The sequence below is a fragment of the Schizosaccharomyces cryophilus genome, assembly GCF_000004155.1.
Source record: "Schizosaccharomyces cryophilus OY26 unplaced genomic scaffold supercont4.2, whole genome shotgun sequence".
In the NCBI taxonomy this organism is placed as follows: Eukaryota; Fungi; Ascomycota; class Schizosaccharomycetes; order Schizosaccharomycetales; family Schizosaccharomycetaceae; genus Schizosaccharomyces; species Schizosaccharomyces cryophilus.
In genome coordinates, this window is record NW_013185625.1 from 1,183,424 (window position 1) to 1,210,354 (window position 26,931).

Genomic DNA, 26,931 nt, shown 5'->3' on the forward strand with positions numbered 1-26,931 from the left:
CCTAAATTAAATAGAAACTATTGAATGAAAATAATTACAAAATAATATAGATGAGTTCTCTGACGCACTTCTGAGAAACCATGTATGAATAGATAAAACGTTATTTATTGAATTAAAAGCAACTTATTAGTTTGGCTCAATTTTTGGAATATTAATCAAAGGAAACTTCATTCTATTCAGTCAGCCGCCGATTGCAGAAAGGTAAAAGGGGTAAAAGCATAACCTTCACCTTCAAAGTGTTTTGACATGCCTTCCACCCAGTGTAGACGAAGACTGTGAAGCATGGCACTAGTACCTTCCATAGCCACCAAAACAAGGCACGTAACTATAAACCAAAACGCGAAAAGGATTACTATGAAGATGGAACCAACTACACCTGTCATTCGAAATGCGTTAGCTAAAGTCATGTTCCACAAAACGGTCGAAAGTTGGTTGTGAGCCAGCGACAAAGCCCATAAACGAAGGTAACTAGCCGTATGGGAGATACAACCTAAGCAGAATTCAATAGTGTGAATGACTTGATGAATAATGATTTCACCAAAATCAAAACCTTCTTCTTGGGGCACCTCATTTTCAACGTCAAGCAAGACTTCAGCTTCATCAACATTTTGTGAATCGTCAACAGATTGATACTTGGCATCTTGTCGGCGATGGTCTCGCCATAAAGCATAAGGTTTAGCACATAAGAGCCATGGAATACAAATTAAGGCAGCAAGGACAAGGATAATTTGTAACTGTTTTTGACCTCTAAACAAAGGCTCTTCAATTTTTCCAGGTGATAAAAACATGAGAATGAGCATATTCAGTAAGCTAGGAGGCTGCCAGTTGTTAGCTTTCCAATCCACACTCCATTTATATATAATTGTAACAACGAGATATCCAAAAATTGCTTCCAAAAATATAAGGGATGGAAGGAAAACGGCATATATATCCAATTTACGATTAAAAAATCGATAATTTGACAAAGAAAGGAAGAGACAATAAGTCATATGGATAACACCGATGACAACAGAAACTTTCATTTTATAAGAATTCATGAACAAAAGATTATTGTCCGCGCTATGCCAAGCAGGATCAATACCTATTGGATATGTGCCCGTTTGAATAGCTTTGGCAGCAGTATCTTCGCTTTTTACAGGCCATGCCCAACGAGAAGTAAAGATAGACATTGGTTTACTGAATAAATCGTTATAAATGAAACCAACGTACATAGAGAATAAACCCATCAAAAGTACCATATAACGGCCGTAAAAGATCATGCCTAGAATTTCATCCAAATCCTTCTTGGCAGCCAAGGTCTTCTCGTGCATTATAAACATTAGAGCTACACAAGCCATTATTGCGCCATGGCCCAAGTCACCAAACATAATAGCGAATAAAAAAGGGAATGTGACAATAGCAACGATTCCATGGTTCACCTCGCGATAAGTAGCCACCCCATAAGAATCGATAAGCGATTGAAAAGCTTCAGTAAACTTATTTACTCGGAAATAGGTAGGGGGAGTTTCTGAAGTACGAATGATATTAAGAATAGACGGCGCTTGAGAATCAACTAAATCAGAAATGTCACGAAGCGTTTTTTGTACCAGCGGAAGGTTAGTGGTTGGGCACCATCCTTCAGCGATAAGGCACTTGTGGTTTTGATCATAACTAAACAAATTCATAGCTTGATAAACAACCTTGTCCTTATGTAAAATAGATTCCCAGGAAGAAATGTGTTCGGCAATGAAAGCAAGTTCTGTGTAAAGAGCAGAGCGAGTGTTTTCTAATACGGCAAAAATGTCACTGATATTTCCATTCACCTGCTGAACTTGCCCAGCGCGAATGGAGGAATCTTCGTCAACGGAAAAGAGGGTGGCACCTAAGCTTTCTGAGATTCGACGGATTCTGGAAAGAATTTGAGTACCATGGGCGAAAACTAAAAACACTGTTTTTTCTTCAGCATCTTCGGTACCATGGATGACAGAATCGTCAGCGCGGGTTTGGTAAATATAGAGGTTACCACGGAGAGTACGCCAAAGGATTCGTTCCAAAAATTGAAACTTCACAGACGGGATAATACCTGTAACAAAATCAAGAGAAATAGAAGTTCGAGCTCCAGTATCTTCACTATTAAAAGAACCAGTAGTTCCTAATTCTAAAGCGTTCTCGATAAGCGGAGCAGTTGCATCGTCTTCTCCAGCCATAATGGAACCACTATCGGGATTGACATTAAGAGGATTATGAGCATTGGTACTTTTTGCGAAAAAGGAATCAACTTTTGACAAGACGTTTGAATATTCTAATTGTTGAAGATACTTTATGTTCAGTGCTCGGCTTGACTCCACTAGTTGTCTGACGCGCACCTCCAAGCGAGAGATCTTCTCAATTATATCCTCGATTGTGGTCGTTTCTAAGGTAATTTCATAATTTTTAGGAAGATGATGCTCGGGAATATTGATGCTGTTTAAGGCAATCTCTGAATGAAGGTAACGTAGTTGACGTTCAGCTTCATCTAAACGTCGAATTTCTCGAACAAAAGACCTATGAAACGCTACCACATCTTTGTTTAGCTAATTCAATGTTAGCCAATATATTGTCAGATGAATGCTTACATCTTTGAAATGAATAGTTGACAATTCCCCTAATGCCAACATTATGGGCCTGACGGACTCCGTCGGCAGGTATAACTGCACCAAAGAGACGTCCTCAGATCCTAAAAGCCATTGTTAGTCTGTATTACTTGCTACACAAGTCATATTTTACTTACTATACAGTGAGCGTGACATGTCGAGGATAAGTGTGCTAAGGCTGGGAATGCCTAATGATTATATCAAAGACGAAGATAACTCTTAAGGAAGACAGCAGCTTTTTTTAATTTCTGTAATACAATCAATTATAAATTTCTTGTTTTTTTTTTACTTTGAAATTAAATACTAAAGAAAATTCAAAAAGTTTTCAACATGAGTCATTGCGATGACATATGCAATATATTGAATTCAGTATAACTAAAGGATGATAGAATAAATAAATGAACGAAAATAAAAGCTTGGAAAAAAATACTCCAATCTTCAAATATACTTGGCCCTGTGTGTGCTACCAGGAATTTATGTATAAGTTTGTAAAGCAAAAGAAGCTAGCTAGTGAAAAAAAAAGCTAATAGTTGTACAAAATAAGAGCTCATTGGCTTTTACTACATGTTTAATGAAAAGTCTTTTGTTTGTGAGATGTTTCCTTTTTTTTCATTCCATTCACCAAAGCAGACAAAGCACGAAGGCGACCAAACCAACTATAGAGTATTTAGCTTGCATACTTTCTTTAAAATTTAAATCTTCTTCTTTGTAATCGATGATCTCCCCCCTCCAGAAGAAGGAATGTGGAATGCGATATGCATTATGACCCAAATATATGAACGATGATCATTGAAGAATCCGAAAAAGGATCTTTCTCATTCAGCCTTTCCATTAGAAATCCAATTTTTACAGAAAAACCACACAATAGACCACTTCATTGATTTTTTTTTTGTTTAGAATTATCTGCTTTTTACTTATATTTGTTTTCATGTTCGCTCTGTTTACTAGATGTTACCTTGAAACGACATTGACAAGTAACAATCAAACAATAGTTTTTCAGTAAGAATGAAACTCGGTAGAAGCCTTTGAGTGTCGTTTGACTAGTTATGGTTTTATCGCCAGATTATTCGTATGTTTTAAATCAATCTCTGTTGGAAAGTAGCAAAGAAAAGCTGCATGATGATGCAGGTTTCACTGATTCGCAAAATGTACGATTGCACAAAAGTGACGCTTGAGAATCATAGCTAACAGGTTGCATAGAAATATTTATTTTTAAGAGCAAAAAAAGAGACTTTGGAAAAGAAAGTTAAGTATCAAGCAGCGTACGCCAAAGTCCTAGAAGCAATAGGCAATGAGAGGAACAAGTCCGATGATTTCAAGACGCCGCTTGCAGATTTCGAAGCTTCCAAAAAGTTGTTAGAGGATATGGAAGGGAAATGGCGGGTTGCTGAAGTCAGTCGTTTGTCGAAACTAGTGGGTACACTTATGCAAGGGACGTTACATATAGAAAAGGAAAGCAAAAAATTCTCCATTTCCAAAGACGTACTCACAACCCTATATACATCTTTGAGGGAAGTGCAATCGCAGTTGGAAAGACTTGATCTATTGGAGGATCCGAGTACTTCCTCTGACATGTCTATTTACTCCATTCTTGCTGATCTTCAGCGAATTAGCAAATCCCTCGCAAAACAACCATCGGATATGAAATCCGTTGAACTGCATCAACCACCTCCACGAGTCTCTGACTCTTCTTTGAATAAAGAGACATTGGCGAATGTTCTTCTAGATTGGCAAAGACTAAGTGCAGAACAAAACACATATCTACGAGAAATAAGCAATGCTGGAAACATCCCTCCCGATTGCTTGCTTCAATTACGACAATACTTTTTTCGAAGCGAACTGCTGTCTGAGAAACTATCCAATATCTATTCCTCTGTCAATGATGGGGCAGACGATAATCTTTTGTAATGAAGGTGAGCTGAATCTTGTATTCCTTCTATAGATATAAGCTTTTTAATATATCCTTATTCTCCGGCTTTGTTTTGAGCTGTAATGAGCTCAATCTTTTCGTTACTCTTGAGCGTTCAACGTTCCGTTCTTTTTATATCCTATATACCTGGTTTCTTTTATATTTTGTTTTTGGTTTTTGGCGTTAAAAGGTTCCTCAATTCCCAATGAATATCTTTTCTAACGATTTTTATTTGATAATTACGATGTCGCATTCAAGCTTCACTGTCTTTTCGTAAATCTATTGTTTTTTATTATGATTATATCAAATTACAAGAATTCCTTTTCTTTCATCCTAACGATTCCTACCATGCTCTTCAAGTTTGTTTATTTTTCTTTCTCTCGCCCTTTTCAGATAATGCGGTAGAGTACGTAAAATTATTTTATGCTAAGTAGCGACACCACTAAACCACTTGTCCTGCCACTTAAACAATACACCAAGGATCCTAGTTTTCCCTACAATTGCTTTAAAACGCTAGAATTCGTGGAAATAAAGGAATTTTCTGCTTAAAAATCTATTGAAAATATCATTTTTGTGTATGATTTTTTTAGGTTAATCGTGTTTTACTCAGCTTTTGAGTTTGTCGCTTAAACCAAGCGTTGTACTATATGAGAGCGGTTGACTCTATCCTTCAGTTCGGAGAAGGATAAAATTGATATCTATTTTGTTTAAAATAGAAAAAAAGGTTTTGAATGATAGCTTAGAAGAATGCCAACTCGTCAGTCAAGGAAAGGTATATATAGATAAGTCATCTGCAGGATAAGCTGAGGATGCAAGAAAGCATGTTTCTATGAACGTGTTTTATGTTTTTCTTTCAACTTCTAGAGCTAACAGGAAATAGTTTCTTCCAAATCACTCCCAACTTATGTGAATTCTAGTACCACAAGCTTAGTTAACAAAGATGATACTAGTATTTCTGAGTATATGAAGCTTCGCTTACTTCAACCTCCTTCTAAAGTCATAAATACTTTAGAAAATACTGTATCTTTATACAGGCGTTGCGAAAATATACGGAAGCGTTTACTACAAATCCCAGGTCTTCAAAATATTCTGGAGTTTATACATTCCGTTGCTGATGTTACTCCCTTTAAGATTTTGCACATTAATGGAATTCCGTACGATGATCCAGTAACTGAATTGTGGTTGTTCTGCCGTTTCGGCTACCCTCTTTGCGCTTTATACAATGCAGTTTCCCCAGAACAACCCGTAAATGTGAATTATTCAGTTACTTTGGAAAACACAAATGCTTGTAAAGCGGAGCTCTATAGGTTTCTGTTGATGTGCAAAAAAAATTTAGGGTTTGGGGATAATGTTCTCTTTTCCATATCTGAGATCTTTAGCGATTCTACTTCTTCATTAATAAAAGCACTGTGGACCGTTGAGACTTTGCTAGATAAATTTGAAAATTTACCCACTAATCCACCTGGTCGTCTTTTGGAAACTCCTAAAGAAAAATCACCAGGTATGCTTCATTATCTTATAGAAAGTGGTCAAAGGGTTCTTGCAGAAATTTACGAAACTGAATTAAAGTATATTCAAGATTTGGAATTTCTGTCAGTCTTCATGACTGCATTGCAGCAGCGCAAAGTCTTATCCCTTGAAACGATACTGAAAATCTTTACCAATCTTAACGAAATTCTTGATTTTCAAAGAAGGTTTCTAGTTGGGTTGGAAATGAATCTGTCATTACCACCCCAAGAGCAACGAATAGGTGCATTGTTTTTGGCTTTAGAAGAGCGCTTTTCTGTTTATCAAGTATTTTGTTTGAATTACCCCACTGCTCAGCAATTAATCATCGATAATCAAGCACAACTCAGCGAATTGAGCTATCTCTTGGAACCTTCTTACGAGTTTCCTGCGTTGCTAATCAAGCCCATCCAAAGAATTTGTAAATATCCCCTTCTTTTGTCTCAGTTAATTAAAAACACTCCTCTTAACTATCCACATGAAGAAGAATTAAGACAAGGAATGGCTTGTGTCGTACGTATAGCTAATAAAGTGAACGAAACCAGGCGTATTCATGAAAATAAGACTGCGATTGATGAGCTTGAGCAGCGCGTTATTGATTGGAAAGGCTACTCATTGAATTTTTTTGGACAGCTTTTATTATGGGACGTCGTTAGCGTCTCTAAAGCCGATATAGAACGGGAGTATTACGTCTATCTATTCGAAAAAATACTTTTATGTTGCAAAGAACTTTCCCCTTTAAAAAAGCAGGCACGCAGCATAAGCATAAATAAAAAGCCAAAGAGACTAGATACTCTTCAACTTAAAGGAAGAATTTTGGTTTCTAATGTTATTGCCGTTGTTCCGAATACAAATGCCGATCCTTATGCCCTTCACATCTTTTGGAGAGGTGACCCACATAATGAATCTTTTGTATTGAAGTTAAGGAATGAAGAAAGCCAAAGGTTGTGGCTTTCAACTTTAAGCAGGCTCATAAAAAAAACAGATAGCTCTTCTAAAGACGTCCGTAACACATCATCTACTTCCTTAGGTCACCATGGTTTGGATAATACCGGATCTATCAAGATTGGTAGCCCTTCAAAACCATATTTAATGCGCACACATTCACTTGATGATACTATGACTCAGACATTAAACTTTTCAGCCCCGTTATCCAATCCTAGTCCGTTTTCTAAAAACGGCTATTCTAGAGGAAATCAACGTGCTAGTCCTGATAAGCTTGGATACCCAGATTTACGCCTCAATGGCGAGGACTTAGGCAGGTCCGTTTCCAGAAACTCGCAAACGGCTTCAGAGTTTGTCGGTAACGATTCCTCATCGACTGTATCCAATCCCTCGGGAGCGAGCCAAACTTCTCATCTAAGTCAGGTGAATTCGCTTTTAAGCGACTATAACTATAGTCGCTCAAATATTTCTAGACAGCACTCGCAAGTTGATGATTCAGAATCTGGGATTTATGAGGATATGCCAGATTTTTCCAAAATACAGCAAAGTGATCATTCCAGTAATCGATTATCTTACAATGATACGTACAAATATGACTCCGGATCTGTTCCTCATAGGGGTGAATCGGATACTTTAGATGCAGCTTCTTTGGTAAGAAGCGATCCAGTTATGGTCCGTTTACAACTCCATGAAGCGAGTTTTGTACTTGTTGTTCCGCGAAATATTAGTTATGGTGAATTGCTAGGCAAAGTGGAGCACAAGATAAAGTTAAGTGGTATTATGAAGGATGATGGTTCATTTAGGGTCCGGCTAAAGTATATAGATGAAGATGGTGATTTTATTACGATTACTTCTGATGAGGATGTTTTAATGGCATTTGAGACATGTACTTATGAAATCTTAGATCCAAAACAAAACAAGGGCATGATTACTACAACCTTACACGTTGTTTATTATTAAGCTTTGCTAATGACTAGATTGCATATTATTGATCTTATTTATATAGAGGAATTTAGCATACATTACAATAAAATTTTCAAAGTATATGGAGTGAGCGTATCGATGAAAATGAAAAGATTCCCAGCAGGTACACGTTTACATACATTAAACGGTAGATAAGGAAAACTATACACGAATAGGGGCATTACCACGATTGACCAGACACATCTTATGCAAATGATCCCTCTTTTTGAAACAAGAACTGGTATTATCAAGAATTGCGACAATTTCTTTAGCAAGTCTTTCCGAAAGTCGTTTTGAACTATGCGATTTAGATGAATCCAAAACCCATTTAATGGCTATCCTCCTCCTTTGCTTCTCTTTCAAGGGAATAGGGAACTCGACGCCCTTATTGAATCGTTTAGCAGTTATCTTATCGCATGTTAGTATGTAAATGTATTATAAAAAAGAACCCGTCAGTGTAACTTACCAATTTCATGATGGGTGAAATATCAGCTAAAGCCTGCCTCAGCAATACCACTGGGTTTTTTCCTTTTTCTTTTTGTACAATGGTCAATGCAGTAGCCACAATTTTCTCTGCCTTTGTTTTTTTTCCGTCCCTCATAATCATGTTGACTAAATGTTGCACAGCTGGGTCTACTTGGAAAGGCCGATTGATGATCTCTTCCACTGGGTTCGCAGGTTCAGGCCAAACAGTATCCAAAAAGTTATCCTCCAATTTTTCTTCTCGAGGACCTGCTACCATATCATCATTCGTCTTTGTTGTTTCACCAACCGCTTCCTGTAGTTGAGCAAGTAGATTTTCTAAGCCAGGACTGCTCCATTCATTTCCTCCATTTGCTGCGGACGATGGTTGCTTATTCCGTTGATAACTTAAACTTTGAAATGAGCGCAGACGGTCGCAGGAGATAGATTTTGTATTTGTAAAATATGTCGTTCGTATGCCTTGAAATATAGGGAACTTAACAGCCCTCAACACACTGGCTCCAACATTAAACATTATAAAACTACCTTTTTAAAGACCTATTTTATATAGAATTAGGATAGCAACTGTCTTTTCTTTATTAAAGAAAGATTCAGGTCTCTTTCCATGTGAGTTGGTGTTACAAAACAATTCTAGCATTAGTGCACTTACACCAGGTATATATTATACAGCTAATAAGTGCAATATGAAAGAATGAAACTGTATTTATATATTTATAGTTTTATTTCATTTAATAGAAAGAATATTGAAATTCATAGCTGAAGTATAAATTTGTTTTATGAACCATTTTTACAAATGGGTATTATTCGTATTCTGACGAAGTTGCATGTTTTTTCTAATTTACAGTACTAAAGAATGTCTGAAAACCCAATTCCCCAACACATTCGTTCGGTATCGATTCTTTTAAAGTCAGATTATCGATGGTTCATTAAATAGTCAGTCGTAAAATAAGCATCATGATTAAAACGAAGATGAAAACTCCTTTTAAGTTGAAGGAGTGATGGATATTCTTCTTTGATATTCCCCTAATGCAACATCAATGGATGAAAGGATTGAGGAAACCAACTATGAACATTCTCATTAGCAACGTATACACGAGACGAAATAAACCTTACCTGATAGATATAAGACGGATTGACGTTTTGCTTTTTCGCTTGAGAAACTATGGCATCCACCCGAGTCTTTGAATTCAATAATGCATGCTGTAGAGGTTCCATGATTTTTTTATCAGCATAGTTTGGACTAAGCAAGGCACTCCAAAACTGGTGTAAGAACTCGACACTTACAGTATGACACATAGTTACCTCTTCCTTTAATTCTTTTGGAATATTCATATCAGAACCATGAGTCTCGAACTCATATTTTTCTCTCATAGCATGGGTAAGCTGTTGAGCAGCCTCTGCCAACGCATTTATGTCGCGATCCATACTATCTAGTTGCACATTTTCCTCTTGGTAAAGACTTTGCAAAGTTTCCAGAGGCGGCAGGGGTTCTTCCATAGACTGCTTTGACGAAGGGGCAAAATTTGTTTCTAAGAATCGATCCTGTTCTTGTATATTCAATATGACTTTGGAATCTGTGCGATCTTCTTCTAAATCATGGAATCCAGACTCTTGCAAATATTGATTTTCAGTTTCAGTCTTTAGTCGTTTTGAATTCCTATAGTCGAGTCAGCATAGACTTTCTACTGTTTCCTTACCCCAGACTTTTCTCCAAAAGTCGTTCTGATAACTGGTTGATATTTTTCATAAAAGGAACAGCCTCTTTATCTATACGCATTGTAATGTCCGGGCGTAATTCAGCAAGTACACTTGCGTTTTGTAAATTTCCCTCAATATCGAGTACATGAGATGGAGGAGGTTCATCCTTCCTAGCCGAATCTTCTACAATAGTGTTAGCAATAAATTCAAAAAGCAAAGTTGAAATTGGTAAAAATAATACCCTCATTGGCTTCTAAATATTGGTCCATAATGTCATCATAAGGATCCATAGGAGTAATCCGATCTCCGCGAAACTTTTTACACAGCTTTGACAGAAAAAACCTACTCCAAAACTCTCCTTCAGCTAATGGAGGGACATGCTTGTTATAAACTTTTCGAAGAAGCGGGTGTTGTTCAAACATATCATGAATTTGTTGGCGGGTCAAAGACACCTTCATTTGGTTATCCACAGTCTTTGGCTTTATAGAAGATAGAACATTATATGGTCCGCGTTGTTGTGATCTTTCGACAGCATGGGCGCGTAGCAAATGTAATCGCGTAGACCAAAATTGCTCATTACTCAAGTGGCCTTTCATGACTGCTTCTTTAAATGTTTGAAACATCTCACTGTTGCTCGTCAAAAGTGATTCTTGTAAGTCAATATCCTCCAAGAGATTCTTCTGGTTCAGGGATTCCACTCCAAATGATTTCTCATCGGAAACTGTATTATCCCGTTGCCTAGTGATTGCTTTTTGGAGCTCTCCGGTGACCATCTCACAATTTCCGCGAGCATTATTTGTATTCGTAAAGCTAAACACCAAGGGAGTAGGCTCCTCGCCTTTGTTCATAATGATAAAAACACGAACCATGATCTTGGGAGACGATGCTGGTGTCATTTGCAAATCTTTTCTGTAAGCTTTAATGAAACAGTATAGCTATCCTTACTTGCTATTGCATCAAAAGAGATATCAATCGCTGGATTCGTCTTTCCTTCAGCGGTCCATTTCAACCTGCTGTCCACTGATATAACACCTATAAATTAGCAAAACCAAGTCAATTTCAATCTTACCCAATTTCTTTTTAAAGTAAGCATATGTCTCTATTCGATCCCCCATTTTCAAAAGTGGTAGTGGGAAATGGCGATTCTAAAATTTGGCATGTTTCATCTTCCAAGGAAGTTCAATTCATCAAGCAAAGAATAGAGGTTTATAGAGTTCTTCTAATATTTACTATAGTTTCAAGGAAATATAAATTCATCTGTAATTTACTTCTCAGGATGATTTTGTCTATATTGATTTTCCTGTCAAATGCAGGCTTCTTGGTTTGGTTATACTGTCAAATTATACATGTTATAGTCCATTTAAGACATTGAGGGATTATGAGGATGACATGAAGTCATGAATAAATTCATATATTACTTAAACAATAAAGACGAACATGGGGAATTGTTTTGGACCAGCGAACGTAGACACAATGCAATTATTCTTAGCAAAATGAATGAGAAGCCAATAAAGTAGCACAGTAAAAAGTGGACCAAAGCGGTACTACATATTGACTATTGACTATCCAAAATCATGTAAAAGAATACTGTCATGGGAGAAGAGGAAGGAGAAAAAACAAGAGAGAGAGAGAGAGAGAATTAGGAAAATAAATTTTTTATAAAAAGAAAGTAGACCAATGTGCAAGGACCCGCTTGTCACATAATGAATTTTGTTTTATGGAATATCACTTGAACCTGCTACTGTGGAAGCGTCTGATTGTTGATCTGTAAAGTTAGAAGAGGGGATAAAGGATTCAATACCATCATGTTTCTGTTTTTTCTCACTTGTGTCCCTAGAGTCGGGTTCTCTTCCTTGTCGCCGCTTCGACGTTCTAGTAGGCAATCGTTTCCCACTGCGGGGTACTAGAGGCTCTGGGGCAGCAGCATATGGAATAAAAAAATGAGGATACATCATTTCCATTGCCTGAAAGCAAGTCTGCAGCCTCGAAAAATTCCGCTTGGACACAGCCTCTGTATGCATGGATATATGAGCTTTTTTATGAAGAAGGGGCGAGTTCTTCTCTACAAGATTAACGATGTTTTGTATTATGGAAGATCTTTGGTCTGGTGTTGCATTTGAGCTCATGATTTTGTGAACGGAAGCATCCAAAGCCATTTGCATTTCTAAATTGGTGATTAGTACACATATTTGAATTGGCGTACTATTCATCATTTACGGAGATCACATACCCTTGATTTCTTCTTCTAAACAATGGATTTTAGTAAAATCCGAAGACAAATCGTCTGGTGTTGCATCCAGCACTAAATAGGAGTGAGAAAACAAAGCTTTCAACAGAATAAAAAGTTATACCATCGGCTAATTCTAGTAGCAGATTCATGCCAACTTCTTGTGTGTTTTCCTCTGGCATGGCTATTGTTTGAATTGCCAAATTTAGACATGTAAAATCATCAGATGTAGTCTCCTTCTTTCTACTTATTTCATTCACATAAATATCCCAAAACCACTTCTACAGAGCCCTGGACGTTCCTTTCCTTTTTCTCTTTAAGAAATCGTTCTGAATCGTTCCAGCCTGCTACTTTATCCACTTTTTTTATAATGTAATCGACTTCACTTTAGTATACAATGGCAAACTAGACTACCCTTTCACCGCTAGTGAAACGAGCGTTGTAAAAGAGAGGTTCGTATGGAAGTGCACTCGTTTTTTAAATCTGATATTCTCCATTTCGAATATGGCATCTTCTTTTAAACAAGTATTTTATAAATAAATATAGCTCTATAAGTTGTTTATCCTAGCTTTTATGAGTTAAAGCCTTCAGGGCTTACAGTCTTCAACAGGTAGCTTTTGGACTACGAAGGAGCCCAATGGTTGTTATATAAAGATGAAATTGTCTATGTTTAAATTACTTCTTGCATACTAAACCAATTTCTACGGAACTTCTTATGAGTGCTTAAACATTGAGTGAAAGTCTTTTCGCTACTTGTTCCTACTTTTCGGTTTTTTTGAAATTCTTATAGACTGTTTTACAGCAAAAGAAAACTCCTTATGCTGTTCAGCCTACTCCATTCATAACTCTTCTGGCTATTTCCTTCATCTTCTTTCGATTGATAGGAGATGAACTTGTGCGTATGCTTTTTCTTCTTTTAATTTTTATATGATTTCTATCCTTATGGATTAGTCCTTCATCAGCTTTCTTCATTTACTATTTTATTGCTTATACTGACTTCCATTTTGCCATCCACCTTTGTAGAAACTGTCAATGCATGCATTATTACATAAAAATTGTTTGTGAAAATCCCGTTCAAGATATATTTTCATTAAAAAACGAAAATAAATCCAAAAAAAACACCAGGTGGCCTCCAAAAGAACACGCAGGGTTTCGCTTGGAAGAAATCTCAATTATTTCTATGGACCACCAGCAAACTCATGTCCCAAGGGTAGAAGAAGTTAGTCTGGGTCATGGGATTATTCATTTGTACAAAGAAATTCCAGATATGACCAGTGAATTCCGTGCACCCGGACTCCTTCTTGCTATTCTGGCTATCCCTCTATATATGTCGCCTTCAGATATACTCGGATTTTTGGGAGAAAAGAGTTGTAGGTCTATAAGTCATATTCGCCTGTTGAGGACGAAAGTCCAGAATCGGATTCTCGCTCTTTTGAAATTCGTTGATCAAGTCAGTGTAATTCGTTTCTTTTCTGAATATAATGGAAAAGCTTTCAGTCAAATAGAGCCCGAGACATGCCATGTCGTTCACGTTGATGAGATTCAAGTTGAAAGCCCTTCAGATTCCCCTACACCTTTGATGAACATTACTTCACGAGCATCTACTTTCTCACGCCCCTTGGCTCCGCCTACGCCCTCCCTTGTAGAGCTTCCTACATGTGTGGTATGTCTTGAGAGAATGGACTCTTCGGTAACAGGACTTATCACTATTGCTTGTCAGCATACCTTCCATTGTCAATGCTTACAAAAATGGGGGAACTCTTCTTGCCCCGTTTGTAGATATACCCAAAAAGATCAAGCCCTCCGTCATTCTGGGAAATGCTTTGCCTGCTCATGTGAAGAGGATCTGTGGATGTGTCTTATCTGCGGTAATATTGGCTGTGGCAGATATCATGATGCTCATGCAAAGCAGCATTTTATTGAAACCAATCATTGCTATGCTATGAATTTAGAAAGTCAACGGGTTTGGGATTATGCAGGCGATAGCTACGTCCATCGCTTGCTGCAGTCCGAGCTAGATGGAAAAGTGGTTGAACTATCGAATGATTCAAAGCCGGCCGGAGAAAGTTCTGCTTTCGACCAGTCAAACTTAAAGATCCGTGAGAAAATGGGGCTTGAATACACTCAAATCTTAACTTCGCAGTTGGAATCTCAGCGTATATTTTATGAATCACAACTATCTTCTATGGCGGAAAAGCTAACTCGTTCGAATGAAGAAATAACTCTAAAGTCCAAGATTACCACAGCCTCTTCAAATGCTAATAATGAACTTCGTTCGCGGGTGGATGTTGCTGAAGGTAATTTGAAGAAGAAGGATAACAAAATCAAGAAGCTTTCTTCGGAAATAATCCAATGGAGGCATGATTACGACGAAGAAAAGAGCATGAACGAGAATTTGTTGATGCGAATTCAATCCTTAGAGGCTAGGCATAACAAGAAAGTTGAGGAAATTGTCTCTATGCAGCAGCAAATTTCTGATTTATCAGATCAGTTAAGGGATTTAATGTTTACAATATCTGCTTCTCAAGAGCTTCAAAAATTTAATGATTCAGAAGACGTTAAGAATGCTACGGTTGTCGTACCGAACGCAGCAATAGCAAGCTCGTCGTCAACAAAGGCTAAAAAAAAGAAAAAGAAAAAACTCGTGCCTGCTGCATCAAGCAGTTCATAGAATCTCAATTGCTGTGTCTTTTCTGTTTATGATTTATATGTTTATGTACAATACCAATTCATAATATTAATGAAATTTACTCTTCCAATTACTCCTCATTCTATTCTTTCTGATTGAACGTAATTTTTGTCTTACTTTGAGGGTTTTGGAACAAGTGCAAACATTTTAACAGGGTAGAGTTCGTCAGGAAATCCGTGCTGTAGAGACTCCGCTATTATGACTAAATTCGCTCTTTGAAATATTTTCCGGAACGAGTCATCGGTGCGAGTGACGCTGCTATCTTGTTCGTCAAAACTTTCCGTGAAGGATGAAACATTTTCCTAAGGTTATAAGAGGTTAGAATCTTCTACTGAATGAAACTAGCAACTACCTTTATGCAAATCACTCCATGTTCGCATAACGATTCTGAACAAGAGAGCAAATAAGCTACCAAATCATCATCGGTAAGGTGGGATAGGCACCATTGATTCCATATTAAGCCTAAGTCATTATTAGCATTGGGGGAAAAACAAGTTATAGCTGAAATCATCTGCTTCCTCTGTAGACAGTCGCTATCAAGTTGGCTTACCATAGCGGTTTTTCTCGGGAGCCCAGTTTTGTAATCCGGTACAGATGAAAGAGCAAGGCTTATCCTGCAAATTGGTTCTTGCTTGTGACACAAACTTTTCCACCGGCTCAACAATGTCTACATGCGAGGCGACTTTAAGCAACACAGATTCCGTTACTCTTCCTATTCCTGCTCCGCAATCTGCAGCAATTAAACTCTCGATCTTTTTGAGGCGGTAATCCAAACGACGCAAAAAAGTACGGGAGGCAATCGCATCAACTTGAGGAATCTTGTGGCGTTAGCTTCATTCATATAGCTTGTAATTTTATGGAGCAATAGTCGAATAGAATCCAAAATAACTAGTAGCAGCTTCCATAAACAAGGATTGTCTTGTTGTAATACATACACGCCCAGTTCCTAAACCTCCTAACATTCCATTTACAGAAGGCTCAATTCCATTCCAATATCTAAAATATTAGTACAAATTTCAAGGGTTTTCCATACTCAATAGCATCGCTATAAAATTTGGTGGGGTTCATTCTTTCTAGCCAAAACCATGCAGACTGAACAACAAAAAGAGCCACAGACCGCATCAAATGCGGTCGAAACCCAGGAAGAGACCGCAAAAACTATTTTTGATGATAAATTAAGCTTTAATTTAAAACATCCATTGGCAAGACCCTGGACATTATGGTTTTTGATGCCTCCTACTCCAGGTCTTGAATGGAATGAACTTCAAAAAAACATAATAACCTTTAACAGCGTGGAAGAGTTTTGGGGGTAAGTAAGAGAAAAAGAAAGAATAATAGCAAGATCTTTAAGAATGCTAACATGCGTGTTTTATATAGAATTCACAACAACATCAATGCTGCTTCCAGCTTACCCATAAAATCTGACTACTCCTTTTTCCGTGAGGGTGTACGTCCTGAATGGGAAGATATTCACAATAAAAACGGTGGTAAATGGGCTTTCCAAAACAAGGGTCGTGGAGGAAACGCTTTAGATGAAATGTGGCTTACTACGGTATGTAAAGAAGAATTATGGTAACGGGATTCTATGAAGATAGATTTCGATGTCTCCTCTTAAAGGAGGAGTAAAAATCTCCATGTTTGGTTGGAGCTGTCGTCCTTTTTTTACTTCGTTGCCCGTTGTTTGTTCAGGATGTCTATGCTAACGAAAATAAAATAGGTACTTTCTGCTATTGGAGAAACTTTAGATCCTACTGGCGAAGAAGTGATGGGAGTTGTTGTCAACATGAGAAAGGGTTTCTATCGTTTGGCTGTTTGGACAAAGACTTGTACGAACCGTGAGATCCTTTTGGATATTGGCAATCGCTTTAAGCAAATATTAAACCTGCCTCGTACTGAGACCATTGAGTTTAGCGCTCATGAAGACTCTTCGAAATCCGGTAGCACTCGTGCAAAGACTCGTATGAGTGTTTAAACTAGAACGCTCTATTTATGTGGATATATATATGTATATACATATTCATATACATAAACATATATTTCGGGTGAAAAAAGCAATCGGTTGGTTCTTTTAAATTGATACTGCTATACCGTTCGTTGTATAGTATCATATGTAGTTTTCTATTTGCTACGCAGATGTAATAAAATTGCTATAGAAACAATAGACAACAGCCCATGGGCTCTAAATGAGTTTGTACAATGCAATGCAATGCGAGAATTAATGATCCCATAAATCTTGCTTATTTTGTTCACATCAATTATGATCCTTTCTTATTGTCATCATGAATGGGTCTATAGCTAAGGCACTGAGTTGGCAAATACAATGATAAATAAATTGATAAAAGTTAGGTACAAATATCTGGAAGTCCAGCCATAGATTCAAGCCCATGGATTTTCCGCTTTTCATAGGGAACTTTGCAAAATTACTTTCGAAAATCGGAGAACATTGTTACCTGTGTTTGATTTAAAGAGCTACAAGTCGCAAAGTTGTCCTTTCCAAATACTACGAAAGGTGAAAACAAGATGATGAAGTACGCGTTTAACTTACGATGAAGCAATTCATTTCTTGATTTTAAATTTATATATATATATCCAAAAAGACATTCATCGTTTTGACGAACTCATTTTTCCAAGTATCGGTGTTTTTCAGACGGATACATTGGATGTTTACACGAAACGATGAATAGTGAGTGCACTAATGCTATTGAACAATATTTTACGATATGTAAGAAGTAATACGCTAAATAAAATAACAAGGCAATTTAAAGGGGAAACCAAAGCTTATTGAATATGCTGAGGGCAATGATAGAAATTTCCCAGAAACGGTGATTTGAAAGTTGCCCTCTACCATGAACGCACCAACATTTGCAGGTATGCCTACGACCATGCTTTCAGTGAAAATGATTTGCTCTGAATGTCGAGAAGATCCTCCTAATCTTGTGGAGGAATTTTCGAGTGGTGATACCGTTTGTGGAAGCTGCGGGTGTGTTCATTCTCGGGGTATTTGGCAATCATGTGAGTTGGATGAAATGTGCTTTGATTGAGAGAAATCGATGAATTTCGTCATTTACATGATTGTCGAATTCTCCTTATTTAGCTAATTATGAGAATAGTAGTTACTAACAGGAATATACAGGTTGGTTTTGGGCGATCGAATTATCGATACTCGAAGTGAGTGGCGCACATTTTCAAATTCGGATGAAGCAGGTGGGGATCCCAGTCGTGTTGGTAAAGTTGCAAACCCTCTTTTGAATGGATCTCAGTTGGATACGGCCATTTCTTCGCACGACGGAACTGGAGCAATGTTAGCCAAGGCACAGGGACGGTCGGTTCAAGTACGTGGTGAAAAGAATCTTTTGACGGCTTATAAAGAAATTGGTGCAATGTGCGATGCGATTAGTTTGCCCAAGGTAATTGCAGATACTGCGAAACAGTTGTATAAACGAGTAGATGATCACAAGGCGTTGAAGGGTAAATCATCGCAGTCGATCATTGCTGCCTGTATTTATATTGCTTGTCGTCAGGGGAAGGTTCCTAGAACCTTTATGGAAATTTGTACTTTGACCAATGTTCCCAAAAAAGAGATAGGACGTGTCTATAAGACATTACAACGTATGCTTACTGAGGGTGGTGCTCTCCATAATTCCGTCGATGCCTTGAAAGGTCAAGAATACATCCAAAGTAGCTCTACTTCGGCTGAGGATCTCATGGTTCGATTTTGTAACCGCTTGCTGCTTCCTATGACCGTGCAATCGGCCGCTGCCGAGTTGGCACGTCGTGCGGGTCAAGAGGGTACACTTGCAGGCCGCTCACCTATTTCGATCGCTGCGAGTGGGATTTACATGATTTCTGCGTTAATGGGATTTCCCAAGACTCCGAAAGAAATTTCGGAGGTTACGGGTGTGAGTGATTCTACCATCCGTATCGCTTACAAGCTATTGCATGCAGAGCGTCATAAGCTTGTCGATTCCAAATGGGTTGCAAAAAATAGCACAATGGATGCGATGTTGCCAAAGCCTTAATTTGGAATGGCGGTAAAATAAGGGATTTTGGTTTGTGTACGATGTTGAAAACAAAGCTATATGATGCACACTTATGATATAAATGACTAGAAAAAAAGAACGAATGTTATAATAATCTTAATTGTTTTCTTTGTCGATTGATTTCATATGAACGTTTATATAAAAATTATTATGATATCAAGTTACAAACGTGAGATTATAAAAAGCTTCAAGTATTATCGGTGATTACCTGATACATAGATGGAAAATCAATGATTTAAATGATAGTTCGGCTAGAAGAATCTAGTTCAAACATGATTAGCTATTTACTCATAAAAAATGAAATGACCATGTTCACAATGATGTTGCATTTGCTGCATTATTAATCATATGTATGTTAACTATATTAACTCGAAAGTAGAACGGTACACAATGATTTTATTCTACTTTCATACATAACATAAGAGAGAGGGGGAGATATGTACTGACTCATTCATCTGAGTGAAGAGTAAAAGAAAGCGAGGACATCGTAATAGCAGACATTCGATGTATTGACTTGATTTACTGGTTCAATTTGTTCAATTCCTCCACAAGAAGACTGCCAAGGGTAGCGGGAGAGCGAGAAATACGGACACCAGCGTCTTCCAAGCTTTGAAACTTGGCGGCAGCGGTACCCTTACCACCAGCAACGATAGCACCAGCGTGACCCATTCTACGGCCCTTAGGAGCAGTGGCACCGGCGATGAAAGAAACTACGGGCTTAGGATTGCTCTTGCTCTTATTGGCTTGCTTTATGAATTCAGCAGCATCTTCTTCAGCGCTACCACCGATTTCACCGATCAAAATGATACCATCAGTATTAGGGTCATTCAAAAACAGTTTCAAGGCATCAATGAAGTTGGTTCCAGGGAAAGGATCACCGCCAATACCAATGACGAGGCTTTGACCCAAACCAGCTTGAGTTGTTTGGTTGACGGCTTCGTAAGTCAATGTTCCACTACGGGAAACGATACCGATACGGCCGGGCTTATGGATATGAGAAGGCATAATACCGATCTTACATTGACCAGGACGAATGATACCGGGACAATTTGGTCCTACCAAACGAGTTTTATTTTGAGTCTTCAAGATATCCGAAACACGAAGCATGTCGTGTTGAGGAATGCCCTCCGTAATGGCAACTACAAGAGGAACTTCGGCTTCAATAGCCTCTTCAATCGCACCAGCGGCCAATGGGGGAGGGACAAAGATGCCAGAAGCATTTGCTTTGGTTTCTCTCATAGCTTCAGCAATATTACCGAAAACAGGCTTGTCAAGGTGGGTGCTACCAGCCTTCTTGGGATTGGTACCACCGACAATATTGGTGCCATATTGTAAGGCTTGCTGAGCATGGAAGGTACCTTGTTTTCCGGTAAAACCTTGGAAAATAACTTTGGTGTCTGAATTAATCATTAAATTAGGTATTGTTTGCTCGTACAAAGAAGCAGCATTTTTCAAACCAGCAGTGGTAGAGAACGTGCGCAAGTTTCGCAAAAGATTTGTCTTTTGAATTTGTAGCATCTTGAAAAGCTTTTAATTTATTTTAAAAAGTTCGTATCGTAAGAGATGTCTGCTGCCTTAAACTATCAAAGATATAGCACTTTCCAAAAGGACAGCAACAGTTGGTGGTAAAGTAAGGAAGGAATGTATTGTGGTAGCGGATATTCAGTGGGTGAACAAAGCAAGTGCTATTATGAAAGAATACCAAGTTTATAAAAAGAATAAAAAAAAGAAAACATTAAAAAAATAAAAAATTAATATTATACATTCTGTTTTAAAATCCAGATTAAGGAATTTTTAATTCTCATCAAGGAACATTCTACATTGCGTGTTTTGAAGGTAAAAAAAATAAACGAAAAGATACTCTACAATTTGATTGAATAGAAACTTTCAATAAGCCAGGCGTGTGTGTGATTAAACCTTGGGCGACGCTTTTGATAGGCATCGTCGGACACTTGGGTATGCATGGTTAAGAACCATGATCATAGACGGTTTGTAAAAAACGTTTCTTTTTTTTATTCAATTTTCCTTATGGTACCGGTGCCAAAGGATCGGTTGTAGGTGGGCGAGTTTAGCGGATCATGATGAAGGAGCATGCTCATTGAATATAGAAAACAAAAGAACGAAAGGTCACTTGTATGGGAACGTATTTTACTCAAAAGCTCAATTGGCAAAAGGCAGGAGGTCCCGCTGTCTCTTCTCTAGTCGTTTTTGACAACAGCAACTAGCTTGATTTTTCATGAATGCAAGAGAAACCTATTCAATTTGAGGATTCTTTTTGCATGGATTCCAATAAAGACTGAATGGTTTTGTTAGATTTGCATAGAAGCATGATATCTTGCAAACAGGATAAAAAGTCATGGCCCACAATATCAAAGCTCATCGGCAGAGAAAAGGGTTTGGACATGGATGGATGGCTTTGCAGACGAATCTGAAAAGAAGAAGATGTAGAGGGATTGTTTTTCGATGAAGATTCTTCCATGGCATCGAAGACAGCAAAGCATCGAGGATACTTGGAAATCACGGCAGCAGGTAATTGAGCAGCATACGACGGATGTTGAGCTTTCTTTTTCGAAAGTTGGAGAAACGCCTTGACATAACTGTTAGCATCCATGGGAAGGAAATCACATACCTGTTGCAATTGAGCTTGAAGACGAGAGAGAGTTTGTTGTCGTTGTTCTAGCTCATCGATAAGAGACAAGACACAGTCATTCGAGTCCATTTTCAACAACAGGAACAACAGTAAAAATTCAGAAAAAATGTTTGCAACTACTGTCAATAACACAAGAAAGAAAGAAGGGACCCGATATATTTAAGCGCAAAGGGAAAAGAAAGGAGCAAAGAGATTCTTACCCAAAAAACTCGATTCCGAGTTGAAAAGTTTCTTTCCTATTTCATAAATGGACCTTGAAGCTGAATCAATTCTCATACAATAAAGAGAATTCACCGGCAACGAAATAATGAATGTGGCCTACACACTCAACTAAAACGAAATGTCGTTTTTTCTTCCTTCCTTTGTTTCTTTCAACGACTTTTAGAACTATGATGCTTGTTGATGGATTTTTATACGTAAAAACAAAACAGAGAGCGGAACCACCAATCTGAGTCACGGTAATGTTCAATTTTTAACTATTCCTCTTTTCTTTTTTATTTTTTTTTTATGCAATCTCATTCATTTCCACCTGCATGAATTCTCTTCCTTTAATACCTTTAATAGACGAAATGTAATGTTACTCTTTGGTGTTACTCGTTGTTTTTTTAGCGGGACTCGTTTCGTTACCGTATTATCACTTTGCTACTCATTTGCTACTTTCCTGCTACTTACCAACAACACTACTCCAAACGCAAAAAATTTGTTTTGCTGAAAAAAAGCGAGTAAAACGTGTTTCTACGGCGTAAGAAAGGTATGTCTTATTATATATTTGCATCATTTTGATACATTTAAGAAATGGTGGTCTTTCTTTTGGAGTTGGTGATTCCATGTCAATGTTTGCTCAGGTCACAAGAAAGAAAAGAACCACTAGTAACAAAACGAACAACAGAGAAAGACTAACTCCCAAGGAATAGGAAGAGAAAAGGTTGTTGAAGCGTCCAGTAAATCCAGTAGGTGCTTGTTTGGTGCAAGATTGAATTCAGCATTGGTACATCCGTTAGCACCTCGCCACTTTGGAATTTCGGCCTTTCTCTAGAAAGTAAACGTTAAAACCATCAAGTTCTCTTACATCGTCGAAGGCTTTTTTTCAAGCTTGCCTGAACTTTTAGAATTAATTTTTATTTTTTTATTTTGTTTTATTTTTTTCCAATTCTTCTGTCTTTCCCACATAGTTGTTCGGGAATTTCTGTTTTCTTGTATATAGATTTTCGTTTTTCGAGACACTTACGTGGGTAATAATTCTTGTCTTCTTGAACCGTTTGCATAGTTCGATTCACATTCTTTCGTCCGTCCTAGTGCTGGAGTTAGAATTTAGAATTGCGGTTACATCCATAAACAAACACACCTGGAATCTCCTATTTTTCACTCTCTTTTTATTTTCCGTGCCATGTCCATTGCTCCTAGGCAAATTATGGACGACCCGAACTTAAAAAAAGAAGATCCTACCAATTCTCCTACTACATCCTCCGTACCCGTTGCTGCGACCACCACCGCTACAGGTCAAGGTCCAATATCTACAGGATCTTCCGCAACCAACCCTGGTCCTACTCATAGTGCTCCTCCACCGTCAACAATTAGCCCTGCAACAGCAACCCCGAATCCCCCCAAACACCCTTCAACCGGTATCCCTCCTTCTCCTACTGCTACCACTATGTATAGATGTGACAAATGTGACATGGTTTTTGCCAAACAGTCTGGTTTAACAAATCATAAACGGACATATCATCAACCCGAAACAGTCGTCATTATTGGTCGACGTAGGTACGTTTGGAGGAGAAATGAAAATGGCCGTTTTCAATGTGTTTGCGGCCGTCAGAACTGGCGTCGTCCAGTAAATTTTGCTTCCCACGCTAAGCAATGTCCGAGCTTCTTGGCTATGGACCCAAACAATATTCCCCCAGAGATTAATAAAGTTCCTCCCCACGAAGATATCCATTCTTTAACTGATTCCAGACGCCGATTTCGTCGGGGTAATACACAAGATAGCTTAACGCCTGGTCCACATCCGTCTCAAGTTGGCGATCCAAATGCATCTACCAACGCTGCTGTCGCTGCGGCTGCCGTTGCTGCTGCGAACAATTTAACGAACGGTGTCCATACTCCTGATGTTTCACGAAATATAAATAGCTCTTTAGTAGACGCTGCAGAGTCACTCGCGAACGTCTCTCAACAGCAACACAATCATCATCCTTTTGCCCGTCAACCAGACTATGCCACTCATCCCCTTGCTCGTACCCCTAACGCCTATAGTCACTCCATGAACATGTTTGCTCCAAACAATCCTAATTCCTCGTTATTACAAAGTTCTATGCCTTCTGACGTTTCTATCGCTTCCTCCCTCGTTCAACAACCTATTCATCCCTCGTATGATTCACGATTTTCTAAAGGTACGTTTTTTTCATAAAAAACTGTTCTATTGGCCCCTTGTTACTAACATATAGCTCTAAAAGGTACCGATGCCCTTGTTGCTACCGCTTTAGGCTACGGTGCTCCTCCCTCTGCAGCTACTCTTTGCCCTTTATATCGAGATACCCCTGCTGCAATTGTCAGCGAAAAACTGCGTTTACGGTTGGCCAACTTGAGAGTCGCATACTGCGAGGACTGTAGAGAATTCATATCATTGTCTGCAGCACTGGATCACCGTCGATCGCAGCATTCACAAAGTATTACGCCTGATCTTGTACATGTGTACAGTGACTTCCTAGATTATCAAAATTGTTAAGCTGATGGCCGCTCGAATTACGACATTTATTTTTTTTCAGCTAAAACATATTTACTTGTTTCGTGTCTTGTTTATTTTTTTTTTATTATAATTTTTCATGGCCTGCGTTGTAATAATATTCTTAAAATCTTTAATCTCTCTGGTTACCTTCGTTTCCTTTACTTTTTGATCTCTGAATATGCTTAATCTAATATACTCATAGACCACTTCATTATAAATGAAGTTTATGCTAGGTAAATTCAATGAGATGAATTACGAATAATTGCTGACAAAGTTTTGAGCCATACCATTTAATAGTCTTGTAACTTACCCTAACGAAGAATTACAAATCCTACAAATTGCTTGGATTATTTTATATACGACACCGTCTAAATTAGGCCTCAAAAAGCATAAAGTAAACGCTCCTTAGACATTATTTTGACATAAAACTAATTTAAATATACATAAAAAACATGAATCAAAATGAGAACGATCAAATAACAAATATCGCACAAAACTTTCCAAAAAGAGTGATTAGTTGTTACCCTTGTAGACCCAGGCCAAATTGTTTCGAGTGATGAGCTCTTTGGCGATTTTTGCGGTCATTCCAGTTGAGTGTATGGCGTAACACATCAAACCAATCGGTTGAATTTTTATAACGGTTAAAAGAAGGGAAAGGAAATGGAGATGCAGAAACAGAAATGTAGTCACCCAAACCAAGTTCAACACGATGATGACCATCAAATGCACACCAAGCATTACTTCGGGCATCCAAAGGGACGACAATTCTCAAGGTCATACTGTCCGGTAAAATAATAGGGCGAAACGAAAGACTATGTGGACAAATTGCACTAATTAAAATGGCTGGGATTCCTGGATGGCATAGGGAGCCTCCTGCTGCTACAGAGTATGCAGTTGAACCAGTGGGAGTCGACACGCACACGCCATCCGACTGAAGGCATGTTATATACTCATTATCAACGTATAAATCTAGCATAATCATAAAAGGATTCGGACCTCTATCGATAAGAAGCTCATTTAGGACCGAGAACTGACCTTCGCATATGTGTGTCTTCTTTTCGCCAACATAACGCATTATTGAGCACTGAAACCTCATCCTAAGGTTGACAGTAAATCCTTTCCGAAAAATCACATCTAAAGTCTGCTGATAATCATTTATAGGGAGAACACTAAGAAAGCCTGGATTTGCAACGCTATATGAAATAACAGGAGGGACAACATCTTGAAATAGCCAACTGGCACGTAAAGCCGTTGTGTCATCACCTATAGTAATCACACAGTCAAAAACATTGGGTTGTTGAGTACAAAGTTCAGCAGACCAAAATCGGACATTTTCCTTAGGGACAAGATTTTCACCTTCTGGAAGAGAGTATAACTTGTCTTCTAAATAAATCAAAAATTGGCTTTTAATGTTTTTTGCGGAACTGCAGTCCATCTCCAAAAACGGAGGACTTTCTGAACGATCATTGGAATCTGATGATGACATTTGAGCTTGTGATCCCTTAGATTCGGAATCAAAATCTTGTTGAGCTGATGATTCTACAAAATTGTCCAAAAGCCATTGTGCCAGTTGAACAGCTGCTTTTACAGAATTCGAATCATCGTTTGAAATGAGTAAAACTCGACGAAAACGAAAAGTTAATCTGGCAGCACTGAGTTTTGCTGCTAGCTCTTTAACTCTTGTAACCAGGCTCGTCAAATCTCTTTTGTCATTCGCTTGCAATAATAAAGAGTCGGATCGTAGTTGAGCAGCTGCGTGGTTCTGCAATGAAAGATGAAGTTTGCAGTTATTGGAAGCAGAGTGCTTCACACGATCATACTGACGCTTCCTCTTATCTGGGTCAAACCTAGGGTTTCTTCGCGCCCAGCGTATCTTTGAAGAACGGACTGTAGAAGGACTTCTCGTATACTCCATAGATAAATCATGACTACCGTGATGACTTGTCATAGACAAATTGCTGAAGCTTTTTGACATTGATGTACGGTTATCTGGTATTTCAAAACCGGGAAAAGTGCCTGAGCTATCAGGGTTTTTCTGAACAGCAGCATTGGGTAAGTCGGATATTGAATGTCGATTATTGGGGTCCATTTTAATCGATTGGCTTAAATAAAATATTCAAATAGTAAAAAGTAAAAGTATGATCCTTCGTGACCCTTGCCCGGGTATACTTTTATATGGAAACAATTCAACGTTTAAACAAGGAAAATCGAAAGATCGAAAAGGGATATAGCAATTGAAAGATAATTTACAAAATCTTTTGTAACTTAAGGTAAATTGAATAAATTTCGAAAAATCAACGTAATACAGTACATGGAACTCAAAAAAAAAATTAATCCGTCGTCGACAGGTAATCTTCTCTCAAAATTAACTTAATGGAAATATTTGACTTCAGTTACTTTTCTATTACAAATATCCGCTGTGATTAGTAATGTTTTTGCAAACGGAACATCGTTAAAGAAGTACGTCAAAAATTGGTCTTTTGGCAA

General features: G+C 38.1%; 14 protein-coding genes across 15 annotated transcripts; 6 read left to right on the top strand and 8 right to left on the bottom strand.

The window, feature by feature from the left end:
* Positions 1 to 109: 109 nt before the first annotated feature.
* Positions 110 to 2,855, bottom strand: SPOG_02067 (V-type ATPase V0 subunit A). The gene is made up of 3 exons (XM_013167171.1): positions 2,750 to 2,855; positions 2,595 to 2,695; positions 110 to 2,552 (listed from the first exon to the last, which is right to left on the bottom strand). The coding sequence occupies exons 1-3, from the start codon at positions 2,766 to 2,768 to the stop codon at positions 177 to 179; spliced, it is 2,496 nt and encodes an 831-aa protein (XP_013022625.1). The 5' UTR covers positions 2,769 to 2,855; the 3' UTR covers positions 110 to 176.
* Positions 2,856 to 3,626: 771 nt separating this feature from the next.
* Positions 3,627 to 4,901, top strand: SPOG_02068 (uncharacterized protein). Its single transcript, XM_013167172.1, has 2 exons — positions 3,627 to 3,760; positions 3,813 to 4,901. Exons 1-2 carry the CDS (start codon positions 3,659 to 3,661, stop codon positions 4,518 to 4,520), a joined length of 810 nt encoding a protein of 269 aa, XP_013022626.1. The 5' UTR covers positions 3,627 to 3,658; the 3' UTR covers positions 4,521 to 4,901.
* On the top strand, positions 4,884 to 8,054 carry SPOG_02069 (RhoGEF Scd1). The gene is made up of 2 exons (XM_013167173.1): positions 4,884 to 5,293; positions 5,402 to 8,054. Exons 1-2 carry the CDS (start codon positions 5,269 to 5,271, stop codon positions 7,930 to 7,932), a joined length of 2,556 nt encoding a protein of 851 aa, XP_013022627.1. The 5' UTR covers positions 4,884 to 5,268; the 3' UTR covers positions 7,933 to 8,054.
* Positions 7,935 to 9,061, bottom strand: SPOG_02070 (ribosomal protein subunit S7). The gene is made up of 2 exons (XM_013167174.1): positions 8,402 to 9,061; positions 7,935 to 8,343 (listed from the first exon to the last, which is right to left on the bottom strand). Exons 1-2 carry the CDS (start codon positions 8,930 to 8,932, stop codon positions 8,098 to 8,100), a joined length of 777 nt encoding a protein of 258 aa, XP_013022628.1. The 5' UTR covers positions 8,933 to 9,061; the 3' UTR covers positions 7,935 to 8,097.
* A 55-nt stretch (positions 9,062 to 9,116) lies between these two features.
* Positions 9,117 to 11,258, bottom strand: SPOG_02071 (transcription factor TFIIH complex subunit Tfb1). The gene is made up of 6 exons (XM_013167175.1): positions 11,186 to 11,258; positions 11,062 to 11,148; positions 10,358 to 11,020; positions 10,116 to 10,299; positions 9,532 to 10,075; positions 9,117 to 9,481 (listed from the first exon to the last, which is right to left on the bottom strand). Exons 1-6 carry the CDS (start codon positions 11,229 to 11,231, stop codon positions 9,401 to 9,403), a joined length of 1,605 nt encoding a protein of 534 aa, XP_013022629.1. The 5' UTR covers positions 11,232 to 11,258; the 3' UTR covers positions 9,117 to 9,400.
* Positions 11,259 to 11,470: 212 nt separating this feature from the next.
* Positions 11,471 to 12,800, bottom strand: SPOG_02072 (the record flags this gene model as incomplete). 2 transcript variants are annotated; one of them, XM_013167176.1, is made up of 4 exons in its annotated part: positions 11,471 to 11,881; positions 11,918 to 12,280; positions 12,347 to 12,418; positions 12,468 to 12,800. In XM_013167176.1, the coding sequence occupies 4 exons, from the start codon at positions 12,523 to 12,525 to the stop codon at positions 11,832 to 11,834; spliced, it is 543 nt and encodes a 180-aa protein (XP_013022630.1). The 2 variants fall into 2 exon arrangements, with proteins under 2 accessions (XP_013022630.1, XP_013022631.1); XM_013167177.1 differs by having other exon boundaries at positions 11,832 to 12,280; positions 12,468 to 12,525.
* On the top strand, positions 12,612 to 15,183 carry SPOG_02073 (ubiquitin-protein ligase E3). Its single transcript, XM_013167178.1, has one exon. The coding sequence runs from the start codon at positions 13,380 to 13,382 to the stop codon at positions 15,012 to 15,014; it is 1,635 nt and encodes a 544-aa protein (XP_013022632.1). The 5' UTR covers positions 12,612 to 13,379; the 3' UTR covers positions 15,015 to 15,183.
* SPOG_02074 (methyltransferase implicated in translation) lies at positions 13,297 to 16,116 on the bottom strand. The gene is made up of 5 exons (XM_013167179.1): positions 16,066 to 16,116; positions 15,968 to 16,028; positions 15,583 to 15,850; positions 15,385 to 15,494; positions 13,297 to 15,334 (listed from the first exon to the last, which is right to left on the bottom strand). Exons 1-5 carry the CDS (start codon positions 16,098 to 16,100, stop codon positions 15,146 to 15,148), a joined length of 663 nt encoding a protein of 220 aa, XP_013022633.1. The 5' UTR covers positions 16,101 to 16,116; the 3' UTR covers positions 13,297 to 15,145.
* SPOG_02075 (translation initiation factor eIF4E) lies at positions 16,103 to 17,285 on the top strand. Its single transcript, XM_013167180.1, has 3 exons — positions 16,103 to 16,341; positions 16,410 to 16,584; positions 16,750 to 17,285. Exons 1-3 carry the CDS (start codon positions 16,118 to 16,120, stop codon positions 17,002 to 17,004), a joined length of 654 nt encoding a protein of 217 aa, XP_013022634.1. The 5' UTR covers positions 16,103 to 16,117; the 3' UTR covers positions 17,005 to 17,285.
* A 256-nt stretch (positions 17,286 to 17,541) lies between these two features.
* SPOG_02076 (transcription factor TFIIB) lies at positions 17,542 to 19,390 on the top strand. The gene is made up of 2 exons (XM_013167181.1): positions 17,542 to 18,012; positions 18,166 to 19,390. Exons 1-2 carry the CDS (start codon positions 17,879 to 17,881, stop codon positions 19,049 to 19,051), a joined length of 1,020 nt encoding a protein of 339 aa, XP_013022635.1. The 5' UTR covers positions 17,542 to 17,878; the 3' UTR covers positions 19,052 to 19,390.
* SPOG_02077 (succinate-CoA ligase alpha subunit) lies at positions 19,291 to 20,742 on the bottom strand. Its single transcript, XM_013167182.1, has one exon. It carries the CDS (start codon positions 20,588 to 20,590, stop codon positions 19,592 to 19,594), a length of 999 nt encoding a protein of 332 aa, XP_013022636.1. The 5' UTR covers positions 20,591 to 20,742; the 3' UTR covers positions 19,291 to 19,591.
* Positions 20,743 to 20,836: 94 nt separating this feature from the next.
* SPOG_02078 (uncharacterized protein) lies at positions 20,837 to 22,275 on the bottom strand. The gene is made up of 2 exons (XM_013167183.1): positions 21,702 to 22,275; positions 20,837 to 21,659 (listed from the first exon to the last, which is right to left on the bottom strand). The coding sequence occupies exons 1-2, from the start codon at positions 21,789 to 21,791 to the stop codon at positions 21,330 to 21,332; spliced, it is 420 nt and encodes a 139-aa protein (XP_013022637.1). The 5' UTR covers positions 21,792 to 22,275; the 3' UTR covers positions 20,837 to 21,329.
* Positions 22,276 to 22,397: 122 nt separating this feature from the next.
* On the top strand, positions 22,398 to 24,714 carry SPOG_02079 (transcription factor Rdp1). The gene is made up of 3 exons (XM_013167184.1): positions 22,398 to 22,473; positions 22,637 to 24,109; positions 24,173 to 24,714. The coding sequence occupies exons 2-3, from the start codon at positions 23,110 to 23,112 to the stop codon at positions 24,442 to 24,444; spliced, it is 1,272 nt and encodes a 423-aa protein (XP_013022638.1). The 5' UTR covers positions 22,398 to 22,473; positions 22,637 to 23,109; the 3' UTR covers positions 24,445 to 24,714.
* Positions 24,715 to 24,856: 142 nt separating this feature from the next.
* On the bottom strand, positions 24,857 to 26,533 carry SPOG_02080 (NAD/NADH kinase; the record flags this gene model as incomplete). Its single annotated transcript, XM_013167185.1, has 2 exons — positions 24,857 to 24,872; positions 24,969 to 26,533. 2 exons carry the CDS (start codon positions 26,531 to 26,533, stop codon positions 24,857 to 24,859), a joined length of 1,581 nt encoding a protein of 526 aa, XP_013022639.1.
* Positions 26,534 to 26,931: the final 398 nt, after the last annotated feature.

Bases quoted from the DNA above. Each gene is read 5' to 3' on its own strand.
- SPOG_02069 (XM_013167173.1), top strand. From the start codon at position 5,269: ATGCCAACTCGTCAGTCAAGGAAAG. The intron at 5,294-5,401 runs GTATATATAGAT...AACAGGAAATAG, and splicing joins AACTCGTCAGTCAAGGAAAG to TTTCTTCCAAATCACTCCCA.
- SPOG_02079 (XM_013167184.1), top strand. From the start codon at position 23,110: ATGTCCATTGCTCCTAGGCAAATTATGGACGACCCGAACTTAAAAAAA. The intron at 24,110-24,172 runs GTACGTTTTTTT...TAGCTCTAAAAG, and splicing joins TGATTCACGATTTTCTAAAG to GTACCGATGCCCTTGTTGCT.
- SPOG_02078 (XM_013167183.1), bottom strand. From the start codon at position 21,791: ATGGACTCGAATGACTGTGTCTTGTCTCTTATCGATGAGCTAGAACAA. The intron at 21,660-21,701 runs GTATGTGATTTC...AGTTATGTCAAG, and splicing joins TTCAAGCTCAATTGCAACAG to GCGTTTCTCCAACTTTCGAA.
- SPOG_02071 (XM_013167175.1), bottom strand. From the start codon at position 11,231: ATGGGGGATCGAATAGAGACATATGCTTACTTTAAAAAGAAATTGG. The intron at 10,300-10,357 runs GTATTATTTTTA...ACACTATTGTAG, and splicing joins ATATTTAGAAGCCAATGAGG to AAGATTCGGCTAGGAAGGAT. The intron at 10,076-10,115 runs GTAAGGAAACAG...ACTCGACTATAG, and splicing joins CTTTTGGAGAAAAGTCTGGG to GAATTCAAAACGACTAAAGA.
- SPOG_02075 (XM_013167180.1), top strand. From the start codon at position 16,118: ATGCAGACTGAACAACAAAAAGAGCCACAGACCGCATCAAATGCGGTC. The intron at 16,342-16,409 runs GTAAGTAAGAGA...TGTTTTATATAG, and splicing joins AGCGTGGAAGAGTTTTGGGG to AATTCACAACAACATCAATG. The intron at 16,585-16,749 runs GTATGTAAAGAA...AAAATAAAATAG, and splicing joins ATGAAATGTGGCTTACTACG to GTACTTTCTGCTATTGGAGA.
- SPOG_02073 (XM_013167178.1), top strand. From the start codon at position 13,380: ATGCATTATTACATAAAAATTGTTTGTGAAAATCCCGTTCAAGATATA.
- SPOG_02068 (XM_013167172.1), top strand. From the start codon at position 3,659: ATGGTTTTATCGCCAGATTATTCGTATGTTTTAAATCAATCTCTGTTG. The intron at 3,761-3,812 runs GTACGATTGCAC...CAGGTTGCATAG, and splicing joins GTTTCACTGATTCGCAAAAT to AAATATTTATTTTTAAGAGC.
- SPOG_02067 (XM_013167171.1), bottom strand. The intron at 2,553-2,594 runs GTAAGCATTCAT...ACATTGAATTAG, and splicing joins CAACTATTCATTTCAAAGAT to CTAAACAAAGATGTGGTAGC.
- SPOG_02070 (XM_013167174.1), bottom strand. From the start codon at position 8,932: ATGTTTAATGTTGGAGCCAGTGTGTTGAGGGCTGTTAAGTTCCCTATA. The intron at 8,344-8,401 runs GTAAGTTACACT...ACATGCGATAAG, and splicing joins TTTCACCCATCATGAAATTG to ATAACTGCTAAACGATTCAA.
- SPOG_02076 (XM_013167181.1), top strand. From the start codon at position 17,879: ATGAACGCACCAACATTTGCAGGTATGCCTACGACCATGCTTTCAGTG. The intron at 18,013-18,165 runs GTGTGTTCATTC...AGGAATATACAG, and splicing joins ACCGTTTGTGGAAGCTGCGG to GTTGGTTTTGGGCGATCGAA.
- SPOG_02074 (XM_013167179.1), bottom strand. From the start codon at position 16,100: ATGAACCCCACCAAATTTTATAGCGATGCTATTGA. The intron at 16,029-16,065 runs GTATGGAAAACC...CTAATATTTTAG, and splicing joins TTTTATAGCGATGCTATTGA to ATATTGGAATGGAATTGAGC. The intron at 15,335-15,384 runs GTAGTTGCTAGT...TTATAACCTTAG, and splicing joins ATGGAGTGATTTGCATAAAG to GAAAATGTTTCATCCTTCAC.
- SPOG_02077 (XM_013167182.1), bottom strand. From the start codon at position 20,590: ATGCTACAAATTCAAAAGACAAATCTTTTGCGAAACTTGCGCACGTTC.